The 23469-nt window shown below is 44.0% G+C and overlaps 1 protein-coding gene across 1 annotated transcript in view; it reads right to left on the bottom strand.

Moving 5' to 3' along the window:
- FRMPD3 (FERM and PDZ domain containing 3) overlaps positions 1 to 23469 on the bottom strand; it is a 427262-nt gene that overhangs the window by 227737 nt on the left and 176056 nt on the right. Inside the window, exons 3-4 of the mRNA XM_069748624.1 lie at positions 8331 to 8463; positions 5502 to 5647 (exon numbers count right to left, since the gene is read on the bottom strand). Coding sequence (XP_069604725.1) covers positions 5502 to 5640 — 139 coding nt within the window. The 5' untranslated portion in view covers positions 5641 to 5647; positions 8331 to 8463. The remainder of the gene's footprint in view (positions 1 to 5501; positions 5648 to 8330; positions 8464 to 23469) is intronic.

Genomic DNA, 23469 nt, shown 5'->3' with positions numbered 1-23469 from the left:
GAATGGACATTAGACCAGTGGAAATTTGTGCTTTGGTCTGATGAGTCCAAAATTGAGATCTTTGGTTCCAACCACCGTGTCTTTGTGCGACACAGAAAAGGTGAACGGATGGACTCAACATGCCTGGTTCCCACCGTGAAGCATGGAGGAGGAGGTGTGATGGTGTGGGGGTGCTTTGCTCGTAACACTGTTGGGGATTTATTCAAAATTGAAGGCATACTGAACCAGCATGGCTGCCACAGCATCTTCCAGCGGCATGCTATTCCATCCGGTTTGTGTTTAGTTGGACCATCATTTATTTTTCAACAGCACAATGACCCCAAACACACCTCCAGGCTGTGTAAGGGCTATTTGACCAAGAAGGAGAGTGATGGGGTGCTACGCCAGATGACCTGGCCTCCACAGTCACCAGACCTGAACCCAATCGAGATGGTTTGGGGTGAGCTGGACCGCAGAGTGAAGGCAAAAGGGCAACAAGTGCTAAGCATTTCTGGGAACTCCTTCAAGATTGTTGGAAGACCATTCCCGGTGACTACCTCTTGAAGCTCATCAAGAGAATGCAAAGAGTGTGCAAGGCAGTCATCAAAGCAAAAGGTGGCTACTTTGAAGAACCTAGAATATAAGACATAATTTCAGTTGTTTCACACTTTTTTGTTAAGTATATAATTCCACTTGTGTTAATTCATAGTTTTGATGTCTTCAGTGTGAATTTACAATTTTCATAGACATGAAAATACAGAAAAATCTTAAAATGAGAATGTGTGTCCAAACTTTTGGTCTGTACTGTATTTGGGGTCATTGTCCTATTGAAAAATAAATGACAGTCCAACTAAATGCAAACCGGATGGAATAGCATTCCACTGCAAGATGCTGTGGTAGCCATGCTGGTTCAGTATGCCTTCAATTTTGAATAAATCCCCAACAGTGTCACCAGTAAAGCACCCCTACACCAACACACCACCTCCTCCATGCTTCACGGTGGGAACCAGGCATGTAGAGTCCATCCGTTCACCTTTTCTGCGTCACACAAAGACACGGTGGTTGGAACCAAAGATCTCAAATTTGGACTCATCAGACCAAAGCACAGATTTCCTCTGGTCTAATGTCCATTCCTTGTGATCTTTAGTCCAAACAAGTCTCTTCTGCTTGTTGCCTGTCCTTAGCAGTGGCTTCCTAGCAGCTATTTTACCATGAAGGCCTGGTGCACAAAGTCTCCTCTTAACAGTTGTTGTAGAGATGTGTCTGCTGGTAGAACTCTGTGTGGCATTGACCTGGTCTCTAATCTGAGCTGCTGTTAACCTGCGATTTCTGAGGCTGGTGACTCGGATAAACGTATCCTCAGAAGCAGAGGTGACTCTTGGTCTTCCTTTCCTGAGGTGATCCTCATGTGAGCCAGTTTCTTTGTAGTGCTTGATGGTTTTTGCCACTGCACTTGGGGACACTTTCAAAATTTGCCCAATTTTTCGGAGTGACTGACCTTCATTTCTTAAAGTAATGATGGCCACTCATTTTTCTTTACTTAGCTGCTTTTTTCTTGCCATAATACAAATTCTAACAGTCTATTCAGTAGGACTATCAGCTGTGAATCCACCAGACTTCTGCACAACACAACTGATGGTCCCAACCCCATTTATAAGTCAAGAAATCCCACTTATTAACCCTGACAGGGCACACCTGTGAAGTGAAAACCATTCCCGGTGACAACCTCTTGAAGCTCATCAAGAGAATGCCAAGAGTGTGCAAAGCAGTCATCAAAGCAAAAGGTGGCTACTTTGAAGAACCTAGAATATAAGACATATTTTCAGTTGTTTCACACTTTTTTGTTAAGTATATAATTCCACATGTGTTAATTCATAGTTTTGATGCCTCAGTGTGAATGTACAATTTTCATAGTCATGGAAGTACAAAAAAATCTTTACATGAGGTGTGTCCAAACTTTTGGTCTGTACTGTACATAATGCATTGTGGAACAAGAATTTGGCACAAAACTCTGGTCTGGTAAGAGAATGGTCCACTCAAGGAGGTGGTTTATCGGAAATATTAATCAGTGTGTTTATATACTATGCATGTTTATACATACAGTATATATACACGCTGTGTAGTGAAAAAGTATTCATACCCTGTGAAAACTTCCACATTTTTTCATGTTGCACCCACAGATGTAAATGTATTTCATTTGGCTTTTATGTGGTACCAACACCAAGAAACACATATTTGTGAAGTGTAAAGGAAATGATTATTGGTTTTCTATGTGTTTTCAAAAGAAAAATCAGAATATTGTGAGGTGCATTTGTATTCAGCCCACCTGAGTCAGTACTTTGTAGGACCACCTTTTGCTGTATTTACTGCTGCAGACTTTTGGGGTCTATCTCTCCAGCTTTGCTCTCGCTCAGTAAGATTGGATGGAGACATCTACACTGGGCCATTCACAAACATGAATACACTGTGATCTAAACCCTCCATTGTAGCTCTGGCAGTGTGTTTAGGGTTATTGTCCTGCTGGAAGGTGAATCTATGCCCCGATCTCAAGTCTTCTGCAGTCTTTCTTTCAGGATTGCCATACATTTAGCTCCATCCATCTTCCTATCAACTCTGACCAGCTTCCCTGCCCCTGCTGAAGAAAAGCCTCCCCACAGCATGATGCTGCCTCCACCAAGTTTGACAGTGGGGTTGGTGTTTTCAGGGTGATGTGTAGTGTCAGGTTTCTGCCACAAATTGCATTTTGCTTCTAGATCAAAAAGTTCTATCTTCCACATGCTAAAACGTGAAAAAATGTGGACAATTTCACTCGGTATGAAGACTTTTCAAGGCACGATATATATAGTACTGTGCAAAGGTTTTAGGCAGAAGTGGGAAAAATGCTGCACAGTGAGACACTTCCAGAAATAGAAGTGTTAATAGTTTATTTTTATCAATTATCAAAATGCAAAGTAAATAAACTAATGATTAAGCTAAATGAAATAAAATTCGGTGTGACCGTCCTTTATCTTTGGTAAAATACTAGGCAGAAAATAGCGCAAATAGGGTCTTATCTGACGTACAATTATATGTCTTAATCAGATTCTACTAACCTGATTTATGATTTCAAAATCATTTTTATAAAACCCCCGAGTATGAAGAATAATTTGTGGATGTCTCCCGCTCAGTTGTGTACTGAAGACGTCAAATCTCAGCGATTTATTCAAAACATGTGGTTTTTATTCAACGCGTTTCAAAGTGTCAAGCACTTCTTCTTCCTTAAAAGATGTTCCCGATATTAGAACGTGAGCGGGAGAGATCACCAGTACTCCTCACAAGTGTGTTTTACTGAGCGGACGGCTTCAGTCAGTAAAACGCACTTGTGAGGATTACTGGTGGTGATCTCTCCCAATCACGTTCTAATACTGGGAACATCTTTTAAGGAATAAAAACAACAAACTTACTTTCACAAGAAACACTTATTTTCATTTAGTAAAATTCTCACAGTGTTAGCATATAAATATTACTATATGAAGGCAGAATAATAAATACAAAATAAATACAAAATTAAAAACCTAATAGTTTTAAAAAGACGGGGTTAAAAAACAGCGTTCCATTAAACTGCCTTGAATGTCTGATACTTGTATGTGGTCATTTACTGAGGAAGAAGAAACTCTTGACATTTTGAAATGTGTTAATTAGAAACCATATGTTAGAAAAAATCACTGAGACTTGACGTCTTCCATACACAGCAGCGCGGGAGATATCCACAATCTGTTCCTATCTTCATCCTTTATCTTTAAAGTAGCATCAAAGCATAATTTCCTCTAGGCACACTTGCACACAGTTTTTGAAGGAACTTGGCAGAGAGGTTGCTTCAAACACATTAGAGAGCTAACCACAGATTTTCTGTGGCTGTCACTTGCACAAATCCTTCTATCTTTTCATGTAATCTCAGACAGATTAGGCCTTGTTTCCTTGGTTTTGGACTGCAATTCTGCCATGAATACCACTTCTGGCAAAACTTCTCTGAACTGTAGACGGATGGTGCTGGGTCCTTTTGATTGCTCCCAATTCTGAGCTCTGGGCATCTAACAATTTTGCTTTCATCTGCTGCACTAAGTTTCCTTGGCCAACCTCTGAGTTTACGACCCTTAACGTTTTCAATTTATTTGTATCCTCAATTATGAAGAATCCGGACATAAACTTTTTTCATCATTCATTTCCATCAGGTAGGCTTCTCATTGGCTTCAAATTTTTTCTGCAGCTGGACAATGACCCCAAACTTTCTGTCTATGTCATTAAGATCTATCTTAAGAGTAAAGAATAATAAGTAGTCCTGGAAGTGATGATCTGGCTCTGAGCCCAGATCTCAACACCCAATCTGTCTGGGATCACATGAACAGATGTAATAGCCTACATCTGTAACAAGGTGGCCCGGGGTGGTAGTCGTGGGCGTGTCCACTAGGTCACAGTCAGTGAGCAACCCTGCCCCTTGCACATGAAAAGACAGTTTAAGTCCCAGCCCTGTAGCACAGTCAAATTACCCTCAGCACTCGGATGCTCTCCACACAGGAATGGCATTCTCCATATGCATCACATGGCAAGCACCAGTTCCAACAGTAGAAACCTTGGTTATTGAAGATGAAATGAAGGAGATGTGACTTCCTGTGCATTCCCTAGCAAAGTCTATCACATCATCAGCAGCTGCAGCTCCCATTAGGCTCCTGGGAGCTAACAGTCTCTTGGAGGGCACCTCCTTAGTCCTAGTGCCTGTTCCAGCTACTCAGCGGTCCTTTAGCAGCACTTTCTCCCCTCCAGGGGTATATTATGCTCATAGGAGCACCTCTTGCCATGGGCAAACCTGCCTGGGCTCTGCTGCAGAAGCAGGAAGTTGCTTCTTATTCCAGGCTGCTAACCCAGCCCCTTTTTGGTTAACCCTTACTTTGAACTAGTCATGTTTAATGCAGTGCAATATAATACAAAGACATGAAATCAGGTAAACATCACACAGTACACGTACAGCAAGAAAAGTGTAGTTCATAACAGTAATATGTTGATACATAGCCAAACTATCAGAGCACTGAATGGGGGACACGTGCCTGACATAAAGGAGAATAGGGACCACTGAGGATCCTCACCACCTCCTTACACATCCACAGAACACTTGTGGTTCTCCAAGATGTTGGAAACGACTTTCCTGTTGAGTTTACTCACAGCCCATGTGCAAGTACAAGTGTACTGAGATGAATTGATGCCTTTTTGAAGGCAAAGGGTGGTCACACCGATTATTTGTTTGAATTAGATTTATTTTTTTATTCGTTCACTTTCCTTTTTATTAATTGATAAAATTATTTTAAGAACACTTCTATTTATTAAAGCACTCTTACTTTAAGCTTTTGCATAGCATTGTACATATATTTGCAATTTTACCAATGAATGGATGAATGACTGATAGAATGAATGAATGATTGAGTGAATTTTAACACTACTGAATGGCTCAAAAAATATGGAATCTTGAATTACTGATATTCCAGTTTCACCTGAGATGACAGATCGTACTACAACAGGTCGTGCACTGCCAGCCACAAATCCAAAGCCAACTCCGGGATGTCGTAAAATGATGACCTTACGTACAGACTGAGGGGTCAGCTGACCACATTCCATAGCACCATTCCACATCACATGACTGTTTAAACAAAGAGGACAAAAATAATGATTTAATGTATCATTTACAAAAATATAATGTACTTTGCTTCTTTTTTTTTTGCTCTACATCCTTTTCCCTTTTTGCATGTTTAAGGTTAAAGAGTTTGTCCACTACTCTAACATTAACATTGATAGTTTATCCTTAGGATAGGTCTTCAATGTCTGATCAGTGGGGTTGCGACTCCCGCACCCTCGCCTCTCAGTTGTTCTTGGTGTCAGCAGCAGCCAGAACTGCCCGGTTAAGGAGTTGTACAGCACAGCTTTGTTGATGGAATAGTGTCCGCGACCAGGTACTGCATATTCACCCCTATTGATTTGAATAGAGGGCGGCTGTGCAGTATCCAGGCACAGCCATTATTCAGCATAGGGTGCTGTGCAGTACTATAACTGAGCACTTCTGGACGGCTTTGACACCAAAAACAGCTGATCAGTAGGTGTGCTAGGTGTCGCACCCTCACCGATTGGACATTGATGACCTATCCTATGGAAAAGCCATCAATGTTAAAGTAGTGGACATGCTTTTATAACCATACCATATAATTATTGTCTTATGTATATAACAATATTGCATTTTATTTATACACATTAGACAAAAGCTACATTTTTATTGCTTATGAGCACTGGCAAGTCATTACGAGCATTGGCCAATTATTATGAGTACTGGCTGATCATTATGAGCACTGGCCAATCATTACGAGCATTAGCCAATCATTTCGAGCATTGGCCAATCATTACGAGCATCAGCCAATCATTACGAGCATTAGCCAATCATTACAAGCATTGGCCAATCATTACAAGCATTGGCCGATCATTACGAGCATTGGCCGATCATTACGAGCATTGGTCAATCATTATGAGCATTGGCAAATCATTATGAACATTGGCTGATCATTACGAGCATTGGCCAATCATTATGAGCATTGGCCGATCATTACGAGCATTGGCCAATCATTACTAGCATTATCAGATCATTACGAGCATTGGCCGATCATTACGAGCATTGGCCAATCATTACGAGCATTCGCCAATGATTATGAGCATTGGCCGATCATTACGAGCATTGGCCAATCATTACGAGCATTAGCCGATCATTATGAGCATTGGCCAATCATTACGAGCATTGGCTGATCATTACGAGCATTGGCCGATCATTACTATCAATGGCCTATCATTACGAGCATTGGCCAATCATTATGAGCATTGGCCGATCATTACAAGCATTAGCCGATCATTATGAGCATTGGCCAATCATTACGAGCATTGGCTGATCATTACGAGCATTGGATGATCATTACGAGCATTGGCCGATCATTACTATCAATGGCCTACCATTACGAGCATTGGCCGATCATTATGGACACTGGCCGATCATTATGAGCACTGACCAAGCACGAAAAGTGCTTCACACTCTTTCCAAGGGCTTGTAAGCACTGGTCCGAACCTGGCTGGCATTGTTGGGAAACACTTTTGTCTCCTTTTATCAGCCAATGCGGGCGCCACTACAGTTCTGATGCAACAGAGGCAAAGCAGTCTCATATAGCAGCAGAGAGAGAGATATTCAGGATAGCGGTGGAGCAAAATGCTAATCAACTGTCAATCAAACAGGAGTTCCCCTCCCCCAGCAATTAGGAAGTTGGCTGCATGGGGAACGATGTGTTCCTGATCAGACAACATGGGACCAATCCTTTAACACCCTTTAACTCCCTGTGACCTGCATGAACCCAGGAGCTTGAGTGCCCAGACCCTTTTCCTTTATTTCTTTGTAATAACATGAACTCCCATTGGAGGTACAAGCTACATGAATATTGTCGCATCAACCTCATTTACAGAAGACATTTTCAGTAACATTCACTGTAAGGGTGGTTTCAAAGTGCAATTTTTTTTTAGGAAGGTGAGGGAAACACTGTTTTTTTAATGACAGTAATTCTTGCAGTTTTCCGTCCTCTCAGCAGACACTCATTGAAATCAATGGATGCATTGGTGGCATATCTGACCAACATCATGTCTTCAGACAGAAGCCCTCAATGGATGGCTGAACAGGAAGAAAACGTGGTGTGAACCTAACGCTATAATTTTTGCTGCTGGATTCTCATTTTTCCAAAAATCTCTGTGTACAACAGTATCTTAAGTAGAAAATGAGGAGATTTTGAGGTCTTGAAGATGCAAATATTAATTTCGAACAAGTAAACAAATACTTATATAGATAAAAACATAAAGACGTTGATATGTACTTGACCTGTTACTGAGTCCGTCCTCATTGGACTACATGACCTTTTTTCTATGGTTTTCCCTTGTTCATAATTGGTTGGAAATCTTTGATAAATGAATCTTTCTTGGGACTATGAGGGCTAGCCCACGTTTCCTAATGTATGTGTATTGGACAGAAAACGTGGCACAAAGCCTCAGTATTACACTATATGGATAAACTATTGGGACACACATCTTACTCCTTGAATTTAGTTTTCATCCAGTCATTGCCAGAGGTGTATAAAACCTCAGAGGTGTCGGAGGCACACAGTGCAAGGTGTTTACTAAGAACCAATTGTAAAATATGATTTTCATACAAAATATATTTATTTAAGTACAAATAAATCATCCCCCAAAGTGGACAACCCCTCTAACCCCATAACTTAGTGTATAAAAGAGTCTAAGTATTCCAATACCTGGACAGCACTGAGATCAGACTTTGTCTGTTCCTCTGTCAGAAGTTCTTTGATAGACGGCTCTGAAATGTCTCCTGCTCGTCTCGTAAAGAATAGATAGGAGCCAGAATATTGGACGCAGCTGAGGCCATTCCTGAAAAAGTAAAAACAGTCTCTGAAAACTTTGTGATAAACTAAATTAATGCAACCTTTAATATATATATTTTAAAGAAAATAATGCATTGGTTATTGTACCATTACTTTCTGGTGCTTCAAGATGAGATTCTTGAAGACACAAGGATTCACAATGGCTTCTACGGGAGGGAATACAAATATTTGTGGAAATTCTGTGACATTTTCCTGTAGACTATGTGTACCAATACCTTTAAGGCAAACCTGTCAGCAGTTTTGGCCGATATTAGCTGCGGCCACCGCCTTTCAGGGCTTATCTACAACATTCTATAATCCTGTAGATAAGCCCCCAGTCTGACCTGAAAGATAAGAAAAATAAGTTTTATTATAATCACCCTGGGAGGCTGTCCGGTCCGATGGGTGTTGCAGGTCCAGGTCCGGAGCCTCCCATCTTCTTGCGATGCCGTCCTGTTGCTTCATAGGTCCCTGGCATCGCACTCCTTACCTGCCCCGGCATCGTGTTCCTGCGCAGGCGTACTTATCTGCCCTGTTGAGGGCAGAACAAAGTACTGCAGTGCGCAGGCGCTGGGCCTCTCTGACCCTTCCCGGTGCCTGCGCACTGCAGGACTTTACTCTACCCTCAACAGGGCAGATAAGTACGCCTGCGCAGGAACACGATGCCGGGGAGCAATAAAGCAATAGGAGGGCGGCATCGCAAAAAGATGGGAGGCACCAGACCCGGACCTGCGACACCCATCGGACCGTACCATCCCCCAAGTGAGTATACTAAAAGTTATGTTTCAGGTCATACCGGGGGCTTATCTACAGCATTATAGAATGCTGCAAATAAGCCCTGAATGGCAATGGCCGTATCTTATATCGGCCAAAACTGCTGACAGGTTCCCTTTAAGACCTTTATTTTTTGAAGATATCAAGTGAGGCTTATGGAAAAGTTCCACTAATTTTAAAGAAAGACATCTAATTACTTTTGATCTTGGCTTGTTGAAGAAGCAAGGGAAAGGCTTGGTTCACATCTGGGTTGGAGCCTTTGCTATGGAGTGCCCGCTAGGACCTTGGGGTACTCGGGCCGGGTATGGTGGTTGTTAAAAAGGTGGTCACGGTGACAATGACCCGGTCCGTGGCCCTGGGCATTCAAGTTAAAGGAAAGGTCTTTAAAGGGGTTGTTTTGAATAAAGAATAAAGTTTGTTTGTGACGACACCTGTGGTATTTGGTCAGGGATGACTGACGATGCTTAAAGGGGTCCACTGGGGATGATGTTATGGCAGCAGGGATGGTGTGGCTTCCCACAGGTGGAGCTTAGTCCCCAGGACTAAGTGATGGTTTGGTTCTGCAGAACACTGACTTAATCTTCTAGTGCAGTGGTCCTAACAAACACTATTTGTGGATGGCATGTTAATGCTGATGTTCACATCCTATACTTGTAGGCTTATAAAGGACTAGCTGAAGAGCCTGGCGTTGCCTGGGCATAGTAAATATCTGTGGTTAGTTATAGCACCTCACTTCTCTTATTTCCCCATCACGCCTCTCATTTTCTCCCTTACACCTCATTTTCCCCCTCACTCCTCTTATTTTCCACCTCACTCCTCTCATTCCCCCCTCACTCCTCTCATTTCCCCCTAACACTTGTCATTTCGACCTCACATCTGTCATTTTCCGATCACTCCACTATTTTCCCTCACTCCTCATTTTGCACTCACACCTTTTCATTTTCACCTCACACCCCTCATTTTCACCTCACACCTCTCATTTTCACCTCACACCTCTCATTTTCCCCTCAGTATATACATGTTTGTCATCTCCCTTATATATAGTATACACCTGTATGTCATCTCCTGTATATAGTATATACCTGTATGTCATCTCCCCTGTAAATAGTATATACCTGCTGTATGTCATCTCCTCCTGTATATTGTATATACCTGTATGTCATCTCTTCTGTATTTACTATATACCTGTATGTAATCTCCACCTATATATAGTATATACCTGTATGTCATCTCCTGTATATAGTATATACCTGTATGTCATCTCCCCTGTATATAGTATATACCTGCTGTATGTCATCTCCTCCTCTATATACCTATGTGTCATCTCCTCTTTTATATAGTATATATCTGTATGTCATCTCTTCCTGTATATAGTATATACGTGTCTCATCTCCTCCTGTATATAGTATATACCTGTGTGTCATCTCCTCCTGTATATATGTACCTGTATGTCATCTCCTCCTGTATATAGTATATATCTGTGTGTCATCTCCTCCTGTATATAGTATATATGTGTGTCATCTCCTCTGTATATAGTATATACCTATGTGTCATCTCCTCTTGTATATAGTATATACCTGTGTGCCATCTCTTCCTGTATATAGTATATACCTGTGTGTCATCTCCCCCGTATATAGTATGTACCTGTATGTCATCTCCCCTGTATATAGTATATACCTGTGTGTCATCTCCTCCTGTATACAGTAGATATCTGTGTGTCATCTCCCCTGTATATAGTATATACCTGTGTGTTATCTTCCCTGTATATAGTATATACCTGTATGTCATCTCCCCTGTATATAGTATATACCAGTGTGGCATCTCCTCCTGTGTACAGTATATACCTGTGTGTCATCTCCCCTGTATATAGTATATATGTGTGTCTCATCTCCCCTGTATATAGTATATACCTGTGTGTCAACTCCTCCTGTATATGGTATATATATGTGTGTCATCTCCTCCTGTATATAGTATATACCTGTGTGTCATCTCTGTTGTGAATTCTGTGGCTGAGTTCACTTCTGTGGTCACAGGTGGTATTGCAGTCTCTGGGCTTCCTCCCTCAGGTGTTTTGGTGAGCTCGTTGGCTGCCTTGCTATTTAGCTCCACCTGAGTCTGTCTTCCTTGCTCCTTGTCAATGTTCCAGTGTTGGATCTGAGCTACTGCATCTTTCCTTGGGCTTGCTGCTCTGCTAGATAAGTGCTTCTAGTTTGTTTTCTGTTTTTTTCTGTCCAGCTTGCTATTAACTTTTGCTGGAAGCTCTGAGAAGCAAAGGGGTGCACCGCCGTGCTGTTAGTTCGGCACGGTGGGTCTTTTTGCCCCTTTGCGTGGTTTTCGTTTTAGGGTTTTTTGTAGACTGCATAGTTCTCTTTGCTATCCTCGCTCTGTCTAGAATATCGGGCCTCACTTTGCTGAATCTATTTCATTCCTACGTTTGTCTTTTCATCTTGCTAACAGTCATTATATGTGGGGGGCTGCCTATTCCATCTGGCGGTATTGTCTGAGAGTAAACCTGAGCCTATGCAGTGCGACAGGACTATGACTAAAGTAGAACGGCAAGAACACAGACGTCTGAACAGACTGTGTTTCTATTGTGGTGATTCTACTCATGCTATTTCTAATTGTCCTAAACGCACTAGGCGGTTCGATAGCTCTGCCGTTATTGGTACTGTACAGTCCAAATTCCTTTTGTCCATTACCTTAATGTGCTCTTTGTCATCGTATTTTGCCATGGCTACAAACCCATAATCCAGTATTGGATTGGAACTCTATGTCGGTAACCAGCTGGGGTTGTCAGGGAGTACATGGTGATGTTCCATTTTTGTCTATTTCGTCATCCATTCCTTCTGACATCCCAGAGTTCTTGTCGGACTTTCAGGATGTATTTGAAGAGTCCAAGTCTGATGCCCTACCTCCGCATAGGAATTGTGATTGTGCTATCGATTTGATTCCTGGTAGTAAATTCCCTAAGGGTCGTTTATTTAATTTGTCCGTACCTGAACACACCGCTATGCGCAGTTATGTGAAGGAGTCCCTGGAGAAGGGACATATTCGCCCATCGTCGTCACCATTGGGAGCAGGGTTCTTTTTTGTAGCCAAGAAGGATGGTTCGCTAAGACCGTGTATTGATTACCGCCTTCTTAATAAGATCACTGTTAAGTTTCAGTATCCCTTGCCATTGATTTCTGACTTGTTTGCTCGGATTAAGGGGGCTAGTTGGTTTACTAAGATTGATCTTCGTGGTGCGTATAATCTGGTGAGAATCAGGCAGGGAGATGAATGGAAAACGGCATTTAATACGCCCGAGGGTCATTTTGAGTATCTGGTGATGCCGTTCGGACTTGCCAATGCTCCATCTGTTTTTCAGTCTTTTATGCATGACATTTTCCGTGAGTATCTGGATAAATTCTTGATTGTTTACTTGGATGACATTTTGATCTTCTCAGATGATTGGGAGTCTCATGTGAAGCAAGTCAGAATGGTTTTCCAGGTACTGCGTGCTAATTCCTTGTTCGTGAAGGGATCAAAGTGTCTCTTCGGTGTGCAGAAAGTTTCATTTTTGGGGTTCATCTTTTCCCCTTCTACTATCGAGATGGATCCGGTTAAGGTTCAGGCCATCCAGGATTGGACTCAGCCGACATCTCTAAAAAGTCTGCAGAAATTCCTGGGCTTTGCTAATTTTTATCGTCGCTTCATCTGTAATTTTTCTAGCATTGCCAGACCATTGACCGATTTGACCAAGAAGGGTGCTGATTTGGTTAATTGGTCTTCTGCTGCCGTGGAAGCTTTTCAGGAGTTGAAGCGTCGTTTTTGCTGTGCCCCTGTGTTGTGTCAACCTGATGTTTCTCTTCCGTTCCAGGTCGAGGTTGATGCTTCTGAGATTGGTGCAGGGGCGGTTTTGTCACAGAGAGGTTCTGGTTGCTCAGTGTTCAAACCATGTGCTTTCTTTTCCAGGAAATTTTCTGCTGCTGAGCGTAATTATGATGTGGGCAACCGAGAGTTGCTGGCCATGAAGTGGGCATTCGAGGAGTGGCGTCATTGGCTTGAGGGTGCTAAGCATCGCGTGGTGGTTTTGACTGATCATAAGAACCTTACTTATCTTGAGTCTGCCAAGCGCTTGAATCCTAGACAGGCCCGTTGGTCGTTATTTTTTGCTCGTTTTGATTTTGTGATTTCATACCTTCCGGGCTCTAAAAATGTGAAGGCGGATGCTCTGTCTAGGAGTTTTGTGCCCGACTCTCCGGGGTTATCTGAGCCGGCGAGTATCCTCAAGGAAGGAGTCATTGTGTCTGCCATCTCCCCTGATTTGCGGAGAGTGTTGCAGAAATTTCAGGCTAATAAACCTGATCGTTGTCCGGCCGAGAAACTGTTCGTCCCTGATAGGTGGACTAGTAAAGTTATCTCTGAACTTCATTGTTCGGTGCTGGCCGGTCATCCAGGAATCTTTGGTACCAGGGAGTTGGTTGCTAGATCCTTCTGGTGGCCATCTCTGTCACGGGATGTGCGTGCTTTTGTGCAGTCCTGTGGTATTTGTGCTAGGGCTAAGCCCTGCTGTTCACGTGCCAGTGGGTTGCTTTTGCCCTTGCCAGTCCCGAAGAGGCCTTGGACACATATTTCGATGGATTTCATTTCTGACCTTCCCGTTTCTCAAAAAATGTCGGTCATTTGGGTGGTCTGTGATCGCTTTTCTAAAATGGTCCATCTGGTGCCCTTGGTTAAATTGCCTTCCTCTGATTTGGTGCCTTTGTTCTTCCAGCATGTGGTTCGTTTACATGGCATTCCTGAGAATATTGTTTCTGACAGAGGTTCCCAGTTTGTCTCGAGGTTCTGGCGAGCCTTTTGTGGTAGGATGGGCATTGACCTATCTTTCTCCTCGGCCTTCCATCCTCAGACTAATGGCCGACCGAACGAACCAATCAGACCTTGGAAACATATCTGAGATGTTTTGTTTCCGCTGACCAGGATGATTGGGTGTCATTTTTGCCGTTGGCTGAGTTCGCCCTTAATAATCGGGCCAGCTCGGCTACCTTGGTCTCTCCATTTTTCTGCAATTCTGGGTTCCATCCTCGTTTCTCTTCAGGACAGGTTGAGTCTTCGGACTGTCCTGGTGTGGATTCTGTGGTGGACAGGTTGCAGCAGATCTGGACTCAGGTAGTGGACAATTTGACCTTGTCCCAGGAGAAGGCTCAGCTTTTCGCTAATCGCAGACGCCGTGTGGGACCCCGACTTGGTGTTGGGGATCTGGTTTGGTTATCTTCTCGTCATATTCCTATGAAGGTTTCCTCTCCTAAATTTAAACCTCGTTTTATTGGTCCGTATAGGATTTCTGAGATTCTCAATCCGGTGTCTTTTCGTCTGACCCTCCCAGACTCCTTTTCCATACATAATGTATTCCATAGGTCGTTGTTGAGGAGATACGTGGCACCTATGGTTCCATCTGTGGAGCCTCCTGCCCCTGTTTTGGTGGAGGGGGAATTGGAGTATATTGTGGAGAAGATTTTGGATTCTCGTGTCTCTAGACGGAAACTCCAGTATCTGGTCAAATGGAAGGGTTATGCTCAGGAAGATAATTCCTGGGTTTTTGCCTCTGATGTCCATGCCCCAGATCTTGTTCGTGCCTTTCATGTGGCTCATCCTGGTTGGCCTGGGGGTTCTGGTGAGGGTTCGGTGACCCCTCCTCAAGGGGGGGGTACTGTTGTGAATTCTGTGGCTGAGTTCACTTCTGTGGTCACAGGTGGTATTGCAGTCTCTGGGCTTCCTCCCTCAGGTGTTTTGGTGAGCTCGTTGGCTGCCTTGCTATTTAGCTCCACCTGAGTCTGTCTTCCTTGCTCCTTGTCAATGTTCCAGTGTTGGATCTGAGCTACTGCCTCTTTCCTTGGGCTTGCTGCTCTGCTAGATAAGTGCTTCTAGTTTGTTTTCTGTTTTTTCTGTCCAGCTTGCTATTAACTTTTGCTGGAAGCTCTGAGAAGCAAAGGGGTGCACCGCCGTGCTGTTAGTTCGGCACGGTGGGTCTTTTTGCCCCTTTGCGTGGTTTTCGTTTTAGGGTTTTTTGTAGACTGCATAGTTCTCTTTGCTATCCTCACTCTGTCTAGAATATCGGGCCTCACTTTGCTGAATCTATTTCATTCCTACGTTTGTCTTTTCATCTTGCTAACAGTCATTATATGTGGGGGGCTGCCTATTCCTTTGGGGTATTTCTCTGAGGTAAGTCAGGCTTGTATTTCTATCTTCAGGCTAGTCAGCTCCTCAGGCAGTGCCGAGTTGCATAGGTAGTGATAGGCGCAATCCACTGCTGCTTATAGTTGTGTGAGGATAGATCAGGTACTGAAGTCTACAGAGATTCCACGTCTCAGAGCTCGTCCTATTGTTTTTGGTTATTGCCAGATCTCTGTATGTGCGCTGATTACTGCACGCTGTGTTGCCTGATTGCCAGCCATAACACATCTCCTCCTGTATATAGTATATATCTGTGTGTCATCTCCTCCTGTATATAGTATATACCTGTGTGTCATCTCCCCTTTATATAGTATATATGTGTGTGTCATTTCCCCTGTATATAGAATATACCTGTGTGTCATCTCCTCCTGTGTACAGTATATACCTGTGTGTCATCTCCCCTGTATATAGTATATATATATATATATATATATATATATATATATATATATATATGTGTGTCTCATCTCCCCTGTATATAGTATATACCTGTGTGTCATCTCCTCCTGTATATAGTATATATCTGTGTGTCATCTCCTACTGTATATATTATATACATGTGTGTCATAGTAACATAGTAACATAGTAACATAGTTAGTAAGGCCGAAAAAAGACATTTGTCCATCCAGTTCAGCCTATATTCCATCATAATAAATCCCCAGATCTACGTCCTTCTACAGAACCTAATAATTGTATGATACAATATTGTTCTGCTCCATCTCCTCCTGTATATCGTATATATCTGTGTGTCATCTCCTCCTGTATATAGTATATACATGTGTGTCATCTCCTGTATATAGTATATACCTGTGTGTCATCTCCCCTGTATATAGTATATACCTGTATGTTATCTCCTCCTGTATATAGTATATACCTGTGTCATCTCCTGTATATAGTATATACCTGTGTGTCATCTCCCCTGTAAATAGTATATACCTGTGTGTCATCTCCTCCTGTATATAGTATATACCTGTGTCATCTCCTGTATATAGTATATACCTGTGTGTCATATCCCCTGTATATAGTATATATCTGTGTGTCATCTCCCCTGTATATAGTATATATCTGTATGTCATCTCCTCCTGTATTAGACCACGTTCACACGTTATTTGCTCAGTATTTTTACCTCAGTATTTGTAAGCTAAATTGGCAGCCTGATAAATCCCCAGCCAACAGGAAGCCCTCCCCACTGGCAGTATATATTAGCTCACACATACACATAATAGACAGGTCATGTGACTGACAGCTGCCGTATTTCCTATATGGTACATTTGTTACTCTTGTAGTTTGTCTGCTTATTAATCAGATTTTTATTTTTGAAGGATAATACCAGACTTGTGTGTTTTAGGGCGAGTTTCATGTGTCAAGTTGCATGTGTTGAGTTGCGTGTGGCGACATGCATGTAGTGACTTTTGTGAGATGAGTTTTGTGTGGCGACATGCGTGTAGCAACTTTTTGTGTCGAGTTGCATGTGACAGGTTAGTGTAACAAATTGTGTGCAGCAAGTTTTGCGCATGGCGAGTTTTATGTGTGGTGCGTTTTGAGTATGTGCAAGTTTTGTGTGAGGCAACTTTTGCATGTGTTGCAACTTTTGTGCATGTGGCAATTTTTCCGCGTGTGGCAACCAGAGGTGAGTTTTGCACGTGTGGCGAGTTTTGCGTGAGCCTAGTTTTGCATGTGGCGAGTTTTGCGCGTGGCGAGTTTTGAGCGGCGACTTTTGTGTTTCGACTTTTATGTGGCGAGGTTGGTGTATGTGTGGTGAAATGTGTGCTGAGGTTGGTATACGTGTTCAAGCACGTGGTAGTGTGTGGCGCATTTTGTGCGTGTGTTCATATCCCCGTGTGTGGTGAGTATCCCATGTTGGGGCCCCACCTTAGCAACTGTATGATATATACTCTTTGGCACCATCGCTGTCATTCTTTAAGTCCCCCTTGTTCACATCTGGCAGCTGTCAATTTGCCTCCAACACTTTTCCTTTCACTTTTTCCCCATTATGTAGATAGGGGCAAAATTGTTTGGTGAATTGGAACGTGCGGGGTTAAAATTTCGCCTCACAACATAGCCTATGACGCTCTTGGTGTCCAGACGTGTGACTGTGCAAAATTTTGTGGCTGTAGCTGTGATGGTGCAGATGCCAATCCCGGACATACACACATATATACTGTACATACATACACACATACACACATTCAGCTTTATATATTAGATAGAGCTTCATCCCATAGGGTACTAGACTGAAAAACAGATCTGAAAAACATCATTAATGTTGAGATCTGAATGTTCTGATAGGTGTGTGTCATGAGATTGCTAGAAACTCAGTAACATCAGTGATTGTCGATTGTGCTGTATCAGAGGATGTACAGATTGCGTGCAAGTTAGTCTTCAGCTGAATAGTGCCCTTACTCCCCCATGTCTCCTACAGAAAGACATATGAAAAAGCTGGGCTTTATTTCCTTTCTAACACTTGTCATAAGATTGTTGGCAGCTTTGATAAAAGCCAATAACTGTGTGGTTGGATTCCAAAATGTAAGCTCCTGAAATCCCGCATTCCACTGCCAGTTATAGTTAATCTTTATCTGGTTCTGTCCTGTGTTTTCAATCTCGCTTAGCCTTTTTGTATTCTTGTTGTCTGACCTCACACCATATTTTGACATTTCCAGCCTTGCAGTTTTTTGTTCCTGTTTGGGCATGGTTTCCTGACTACCCTCAGGCCGCTCGTTCCACTGCCTAGCAGCCTACTCTGTTGCCCCAACTCAGGGGCCTCTGTGTAAGGTCAGATCATTTTACAGGGGTTTAAGGGGGAATGCCAGGGAAACTCTTGGGATCTAGAGGGATTGGTTAGTGCTCAGCCTGTATGTTCCCTATAAGCAGCTGCTGGCTATTACTAACTGCCCCTGTAACAATTGGCCCTTTATTCAGACCTTGTTACCAGTTGGAGTAAGTGAGTTTCCATAAATTGAATGAGACTCACCCTTTTAAGTCTTTTAAATCAACTGGGTTTCCTGGACGAACCTCTGAACCATTTTCTATACGTGTGAACCTACATTATGGGTGACAGTTTATACTTCCAAAGATTATGCCTGCTACTCCAGAAATTGAAAGAGAAGCTGGATATTTGGATTAACTTTCCTAATTCAGACAACAGATTTGCTTAAAGTGATAAGAATTTAAAGCTTCTGCATATTCTTAGCATCTTACAAACATGGATCCTGTTATGAGATGTTTGTGACTCCATAACTAGGCTGTGAGTGTGCAGCTTTGGAGATACCGTTTTTTGGCTCTCTCTATGCACCTGTACTCACACAAAGTAATTTCATCAGATAGCTTGACTCAACTGCAGAGGCACGTATGAAGATTCCAGAAGAAATTTTATTTTCATGTTGAATTCATGTAGTTATACACAGTTAGCTAAAGAGTATTTTGATCAATAAATGTGAGACATGAGCCTCATAACATGGCTGACATACTCAGAATGAGGAAGAAGAAGGGAGAAGTTACTTACAGCAGAGCTGGGGAAGCAGACAGGGAGCGAGGGAGGACAAACTTCTAATAGGCAAATCTTATTTCATAGCAACACAACAGCAACAATACGACAGTCGAGGGGTTCAAGAGAGGCCTGGATGTCTTCCTGGAGCAGAACAATATTGTATCATACAATTATTAGGTTCTGTAGAAGGACGTAGATCTGGGGATTTATTATGATGGAATATAGGCTGAACTGGATGGACAAATGTCTTTTTTCGGCCTTACTAACTATGTTACTATATGTTACTATGACACAGTACTGTATGATTCCAACGTCGTGGGACTTGAGAGGTTCTGAAAACTCTTAAAGGAAGTCTCAGGGACAGTTTAGATCCTAACTCCCTTACTCCTATTAATTAATCTGGTCTTTGCTGCAAAGTGCAATAGGTTGCCTTTATGAAGTAGCGGCTGGCCAGTGAAGTGAGTTGGCAGTAATTGGTTAATTAGTCTGATTAATGTCATAGGAGCAGAATAATCACAGAATCAGCACACAGATGTAAACAGGTGAAGTCTGAAATATCAAGCAGGCACGGCAAGTTAGGAAAGGTCACACAGTCCAGAGAAAAATAATTGAAATAGAAAATCAAGGGTCAATCAATCAGAAACCTGGTTCAAGTTTCAGGAATGAAAGGTAAATCTATAATATAACGCTGGGAGCGTCACTCTGTCCGAAGCCTCTATAGACTGCGCAAGCGCAAGCGCCGGCGCAGTCTGGGCCTCACAGAGCGACGCTCCCGGGAGATCGCGGTATGCGTAAGCACTGAACGCATACCGCGATCTCCACCGGAGAGTCAGGGACCGCCAGGAGGGAGGGTAAGTATACTCACCTTTCCCGGTTCCAGCGCTGCTTGCGGCTCCGTCTCCCGGCTCCTCTGCTCCCGGCTCCGGAGGGCGCGGACTGCGCAGGCGCCGATTCCTGCTGCCGGAATCGGCGCCTGCGCAGTCCGCGCTTTCCGGCGCCATTTTCTTGAAGACACACTCCGGCTCCACTGCAGGTGTGTCTTCAAGAAAATGGCGCCGGAAAGCGCGGACTGCGCAGGCGCCGATTCCTGCTGCCGGAATCGGCGCCTGCGCAGTCCCCGCTTTCCGGCGCCATTTTCTTGAAGACATACCTGCAGTGGAGCCGGACGATAGGTGAGTATGGTATTTTTTTTTTTTTATATGGCAGCAGCATTCGGGGGCATACACACTGGAGCGGGGGGCATATAATACAATGGTGGCGCAGGATGGGAGCAGCACATGACAGAACGGGCGCAGGATGGCCGCAGCACATGACAGAACAGGCGCAGGATGGCCGCAGCACATGACAGAACGGGCGCAGGATGGCCGCAGCACATGACAGAACGGGCGCAGGATGGCAGCAGCACATGACAGAACGGGCACAGGATGGCAGCAGCACATGACAGAACGGGCGCAGGATGGCCGCAGCACATGACAGAACGGGCGCAGGATGGCCGCAGCACATGACAGAACGGGCGCAGGATGGCCGCAGCACATGACAGAACGGGCGCAGGATGGCCGCAGCACATGACAGAACGGGCGCAGGATGGCAGCAGCACATGACAGAACGGGCGCAGGATGGCAGCAGCACATGACAGAACGGGCGCAGGATGGCAGCAGCACATGACAGAACGGGCGCAGGATGGCAGCAGCACATGACAGAACGGGCGCAGGATGGCAGCAGCACATGACAGAACGGGCGCAGGATGGCAGCAGCACATGACAGAACGGGCGCAGGATGGCAGCAGCACATGTCAGAACGGGCGCAGGATGGCCGCAGCACATGACAGAACGGGCGCAGGATGGCAGCAGCACATGACAGAACGGGCGCAGGATGGCCGCAACACGTGACAGAACGGGCGCAGGATGGCAGCAGCACATGACAGAACGGGCGCAGGATGGCCGCAGCACATGACAGAACGGGCGAAGGATGGCAGCAGCACATGACAGAACGGGCGAAAGATGGCAGCAGCACATGACAGAACGGGCGCAGGATGGCAGCAGCACATGACAGAACGGGCGCAGGATGGCAGCAGCATATGACAGAACGGGCGCAGGATGGGAGCAGCACATGACAGAACGGGCGCAGGATGGCAGCAGCACATGACAGAACGGGCGCAGGATGGCAGCAGCACATGACAGAACGGGCGCAGGATGGCAGCAGCACATGACAGAACGGGCGCAGGATGGCAGCAGCACATGACAGAACGGGCGCAGGATGGCAGCAGCACATGACAGAACGGGCGCAGGATGGCAGCAGCACATGACAGAACGGGCGCAGGATGGCAGCAGCACATGACAGAACGGGCGCAGGATGGCAGCAGCACATGACAGAACGGGCGCAGGATGGCAGCAGCAAATGACAGAACGGGGACGCAGGATGGGAGCAGCAAATGACAGAACGGGCGCAGGATGGGAGCAGCAAATGACAGGATGGGAGCAGCAAATGACAGAATGGAGGCGCAGGATGGGAGCAGCACATGACAGAACGGAGGCGCAGGATGGGAGCAGCACATGACAGGATGGGGGCGCAGGATGGAGCAGCACATACCAGGATGGAGACCATATACCAATATAAATGCTCGCCACCCAGGCGTAGAACGGGTTCAATAGCTAGTAAATATATAACGAGCCAGGAGCTATAAATAATGCTAGAATTATAGTTATCAAGGGAGAGAGTGCACTAATGAGATTTAAAGGGAACCTGTCACCTGAATTTGGCGGGACCGGTTTTCGGTCATATGGGCGGAGGGAGGGTTTTCGGGTGTTTGATTCACCCTTTCCTTACCCGCTGGCTGCATGCTGGCCGCAATATTGGATTGAAGTTCATTCTATGTCCTCCGTAGTACACGCCTGCGCAAGGCAAGATTGTAAAAGCAACTGACCGTAATACAAAAAATTCTAGATATCATCTGTGTAATGTTTTGTAACCCTAGGTTAAAACCTGTTTCCACTAGTCCTTTATGGCAATGGACTTTTTTTCTATCATGTTTTTATCTTGGTATTTTGGCTGGTTTCTTAAGGAAATGGCTGGGAAGGACAAAGGTTTTGTTCTGTGTCTTGGTGATGTAAAAATTAAAATTTTTAATTTTCAGCAAAGTTTTCATTAAAATCCTACCTGATTTAAAAAAGAAAGAAGGAGAGAACAGATGGCATATCGCAGTCATGGAACTTCTGCAGAACACCTGGGTTCTCCTAATTCTATCAAGAAAAGTGTCTTTGACATTTTTCAATGAAGTTGTCTTCTTAATAAATCCACACCATAGTGCTTATAGTTTAACTGTCATTATACTTATACTTTTTATAAACACTGTAAATAACTTCAGATCGGTGGAGACCTATGTCCTGAGAACCAAATAATATCACTTTGAAGTGAGCAGCTCTCGCAGGAGCATAACAATTGCGGCTGCAGATGGTGCCACCATGACCAGGCTCATGCTGAAGGAGGTCCCATAGACCCCACTGCCCCCTTCAGCCGGCTGGCAGCTGACTTCGGCGTGCTAGGCATTGACATCACATGGCAGTCACATGTACCTGGTGCAATATTTGTGGTATGTCCTGATGAAGGGGTCACCTGAACCCTGAAACGCGTAGAATAAACCACACTGAAACCTCTACAATGTTTGGAATTCTTCTTGTAGCAGCGCGGGGATGATTCTTTTTTCCATAACTAAGTGTGTGTTACAATCAGGTCCTGCACTGACCTGTGGTTCTGCAGCAGCCGCCATTAATATATGTCCTTCCTTCAATCTCACCAGGTGAGTAGTTCTCTTGGAGGGCAACTTTGTGTAACGTGTGATAAGACCCTTTTTGCGTTTTTAAGTCTCCCTTTTTTCTCTGAATATATACCGGGATGGCGGACATACAGTATATACCAGGATGAGGGACATATATACCAGGATGGGGGACATGCTAGGATGGGCCCAGGATGGGGGACATATAAACCAGAATGGAGGACATATATACCAGGATGAAGGGCAAGTATGCCAGGATAGGGGATTTATATAGAATGATGCGAGACATATATATCAGGATGGGGATGTGTATACCAGGATGGGTGACATATATATCAGGATAAAAAACATATATACCAGGATGGGGGATATATACCATAATGGCAGACATGTTTACCAGGAAGAAAGACATATATAATGGCCACACATTATGCTCCACACTTTATAATGGCCCCACATGATGCTCCATACTGTATAATGACCGCACATGATGCTCCATACTGTATAATGGCCACACATAGTGCTCCATACTGTATAATGGCCACACATGATGCTACATACTGTATGATGGCCACATAGTGCTCCATACTGTATAATGCCACACATGATGCTCCATACTGTATAATGGCCAGACATGATGCTCCATACTGTATAATGGCCACATAGTGCTCCATACTGTATAATGCCACAGATGATGCTCCATACTGTATAGTAGCCACACATGATGCTCCATACTGTATAATGGTCAGACATGATGCTCCATA

Source organism: Ranitomeya imitator, chromosome 2 (assembly GCF_032444005.1).
Source record: "Ranitomeya imitator isolate aRanImi1 chromosome 2, aRanImi1.pri, whole genome shotgun sequence".
NCBI classification, from domain to species: Eukaryota; Metazoa; Chordata; class Amphibia; order Anura; family Dendrobatidae; genus Ranitomeya; species Ranitomeya imitator.
This window is presented reverse-complemented; position numbering and strand designations above follow the sequence as displayed.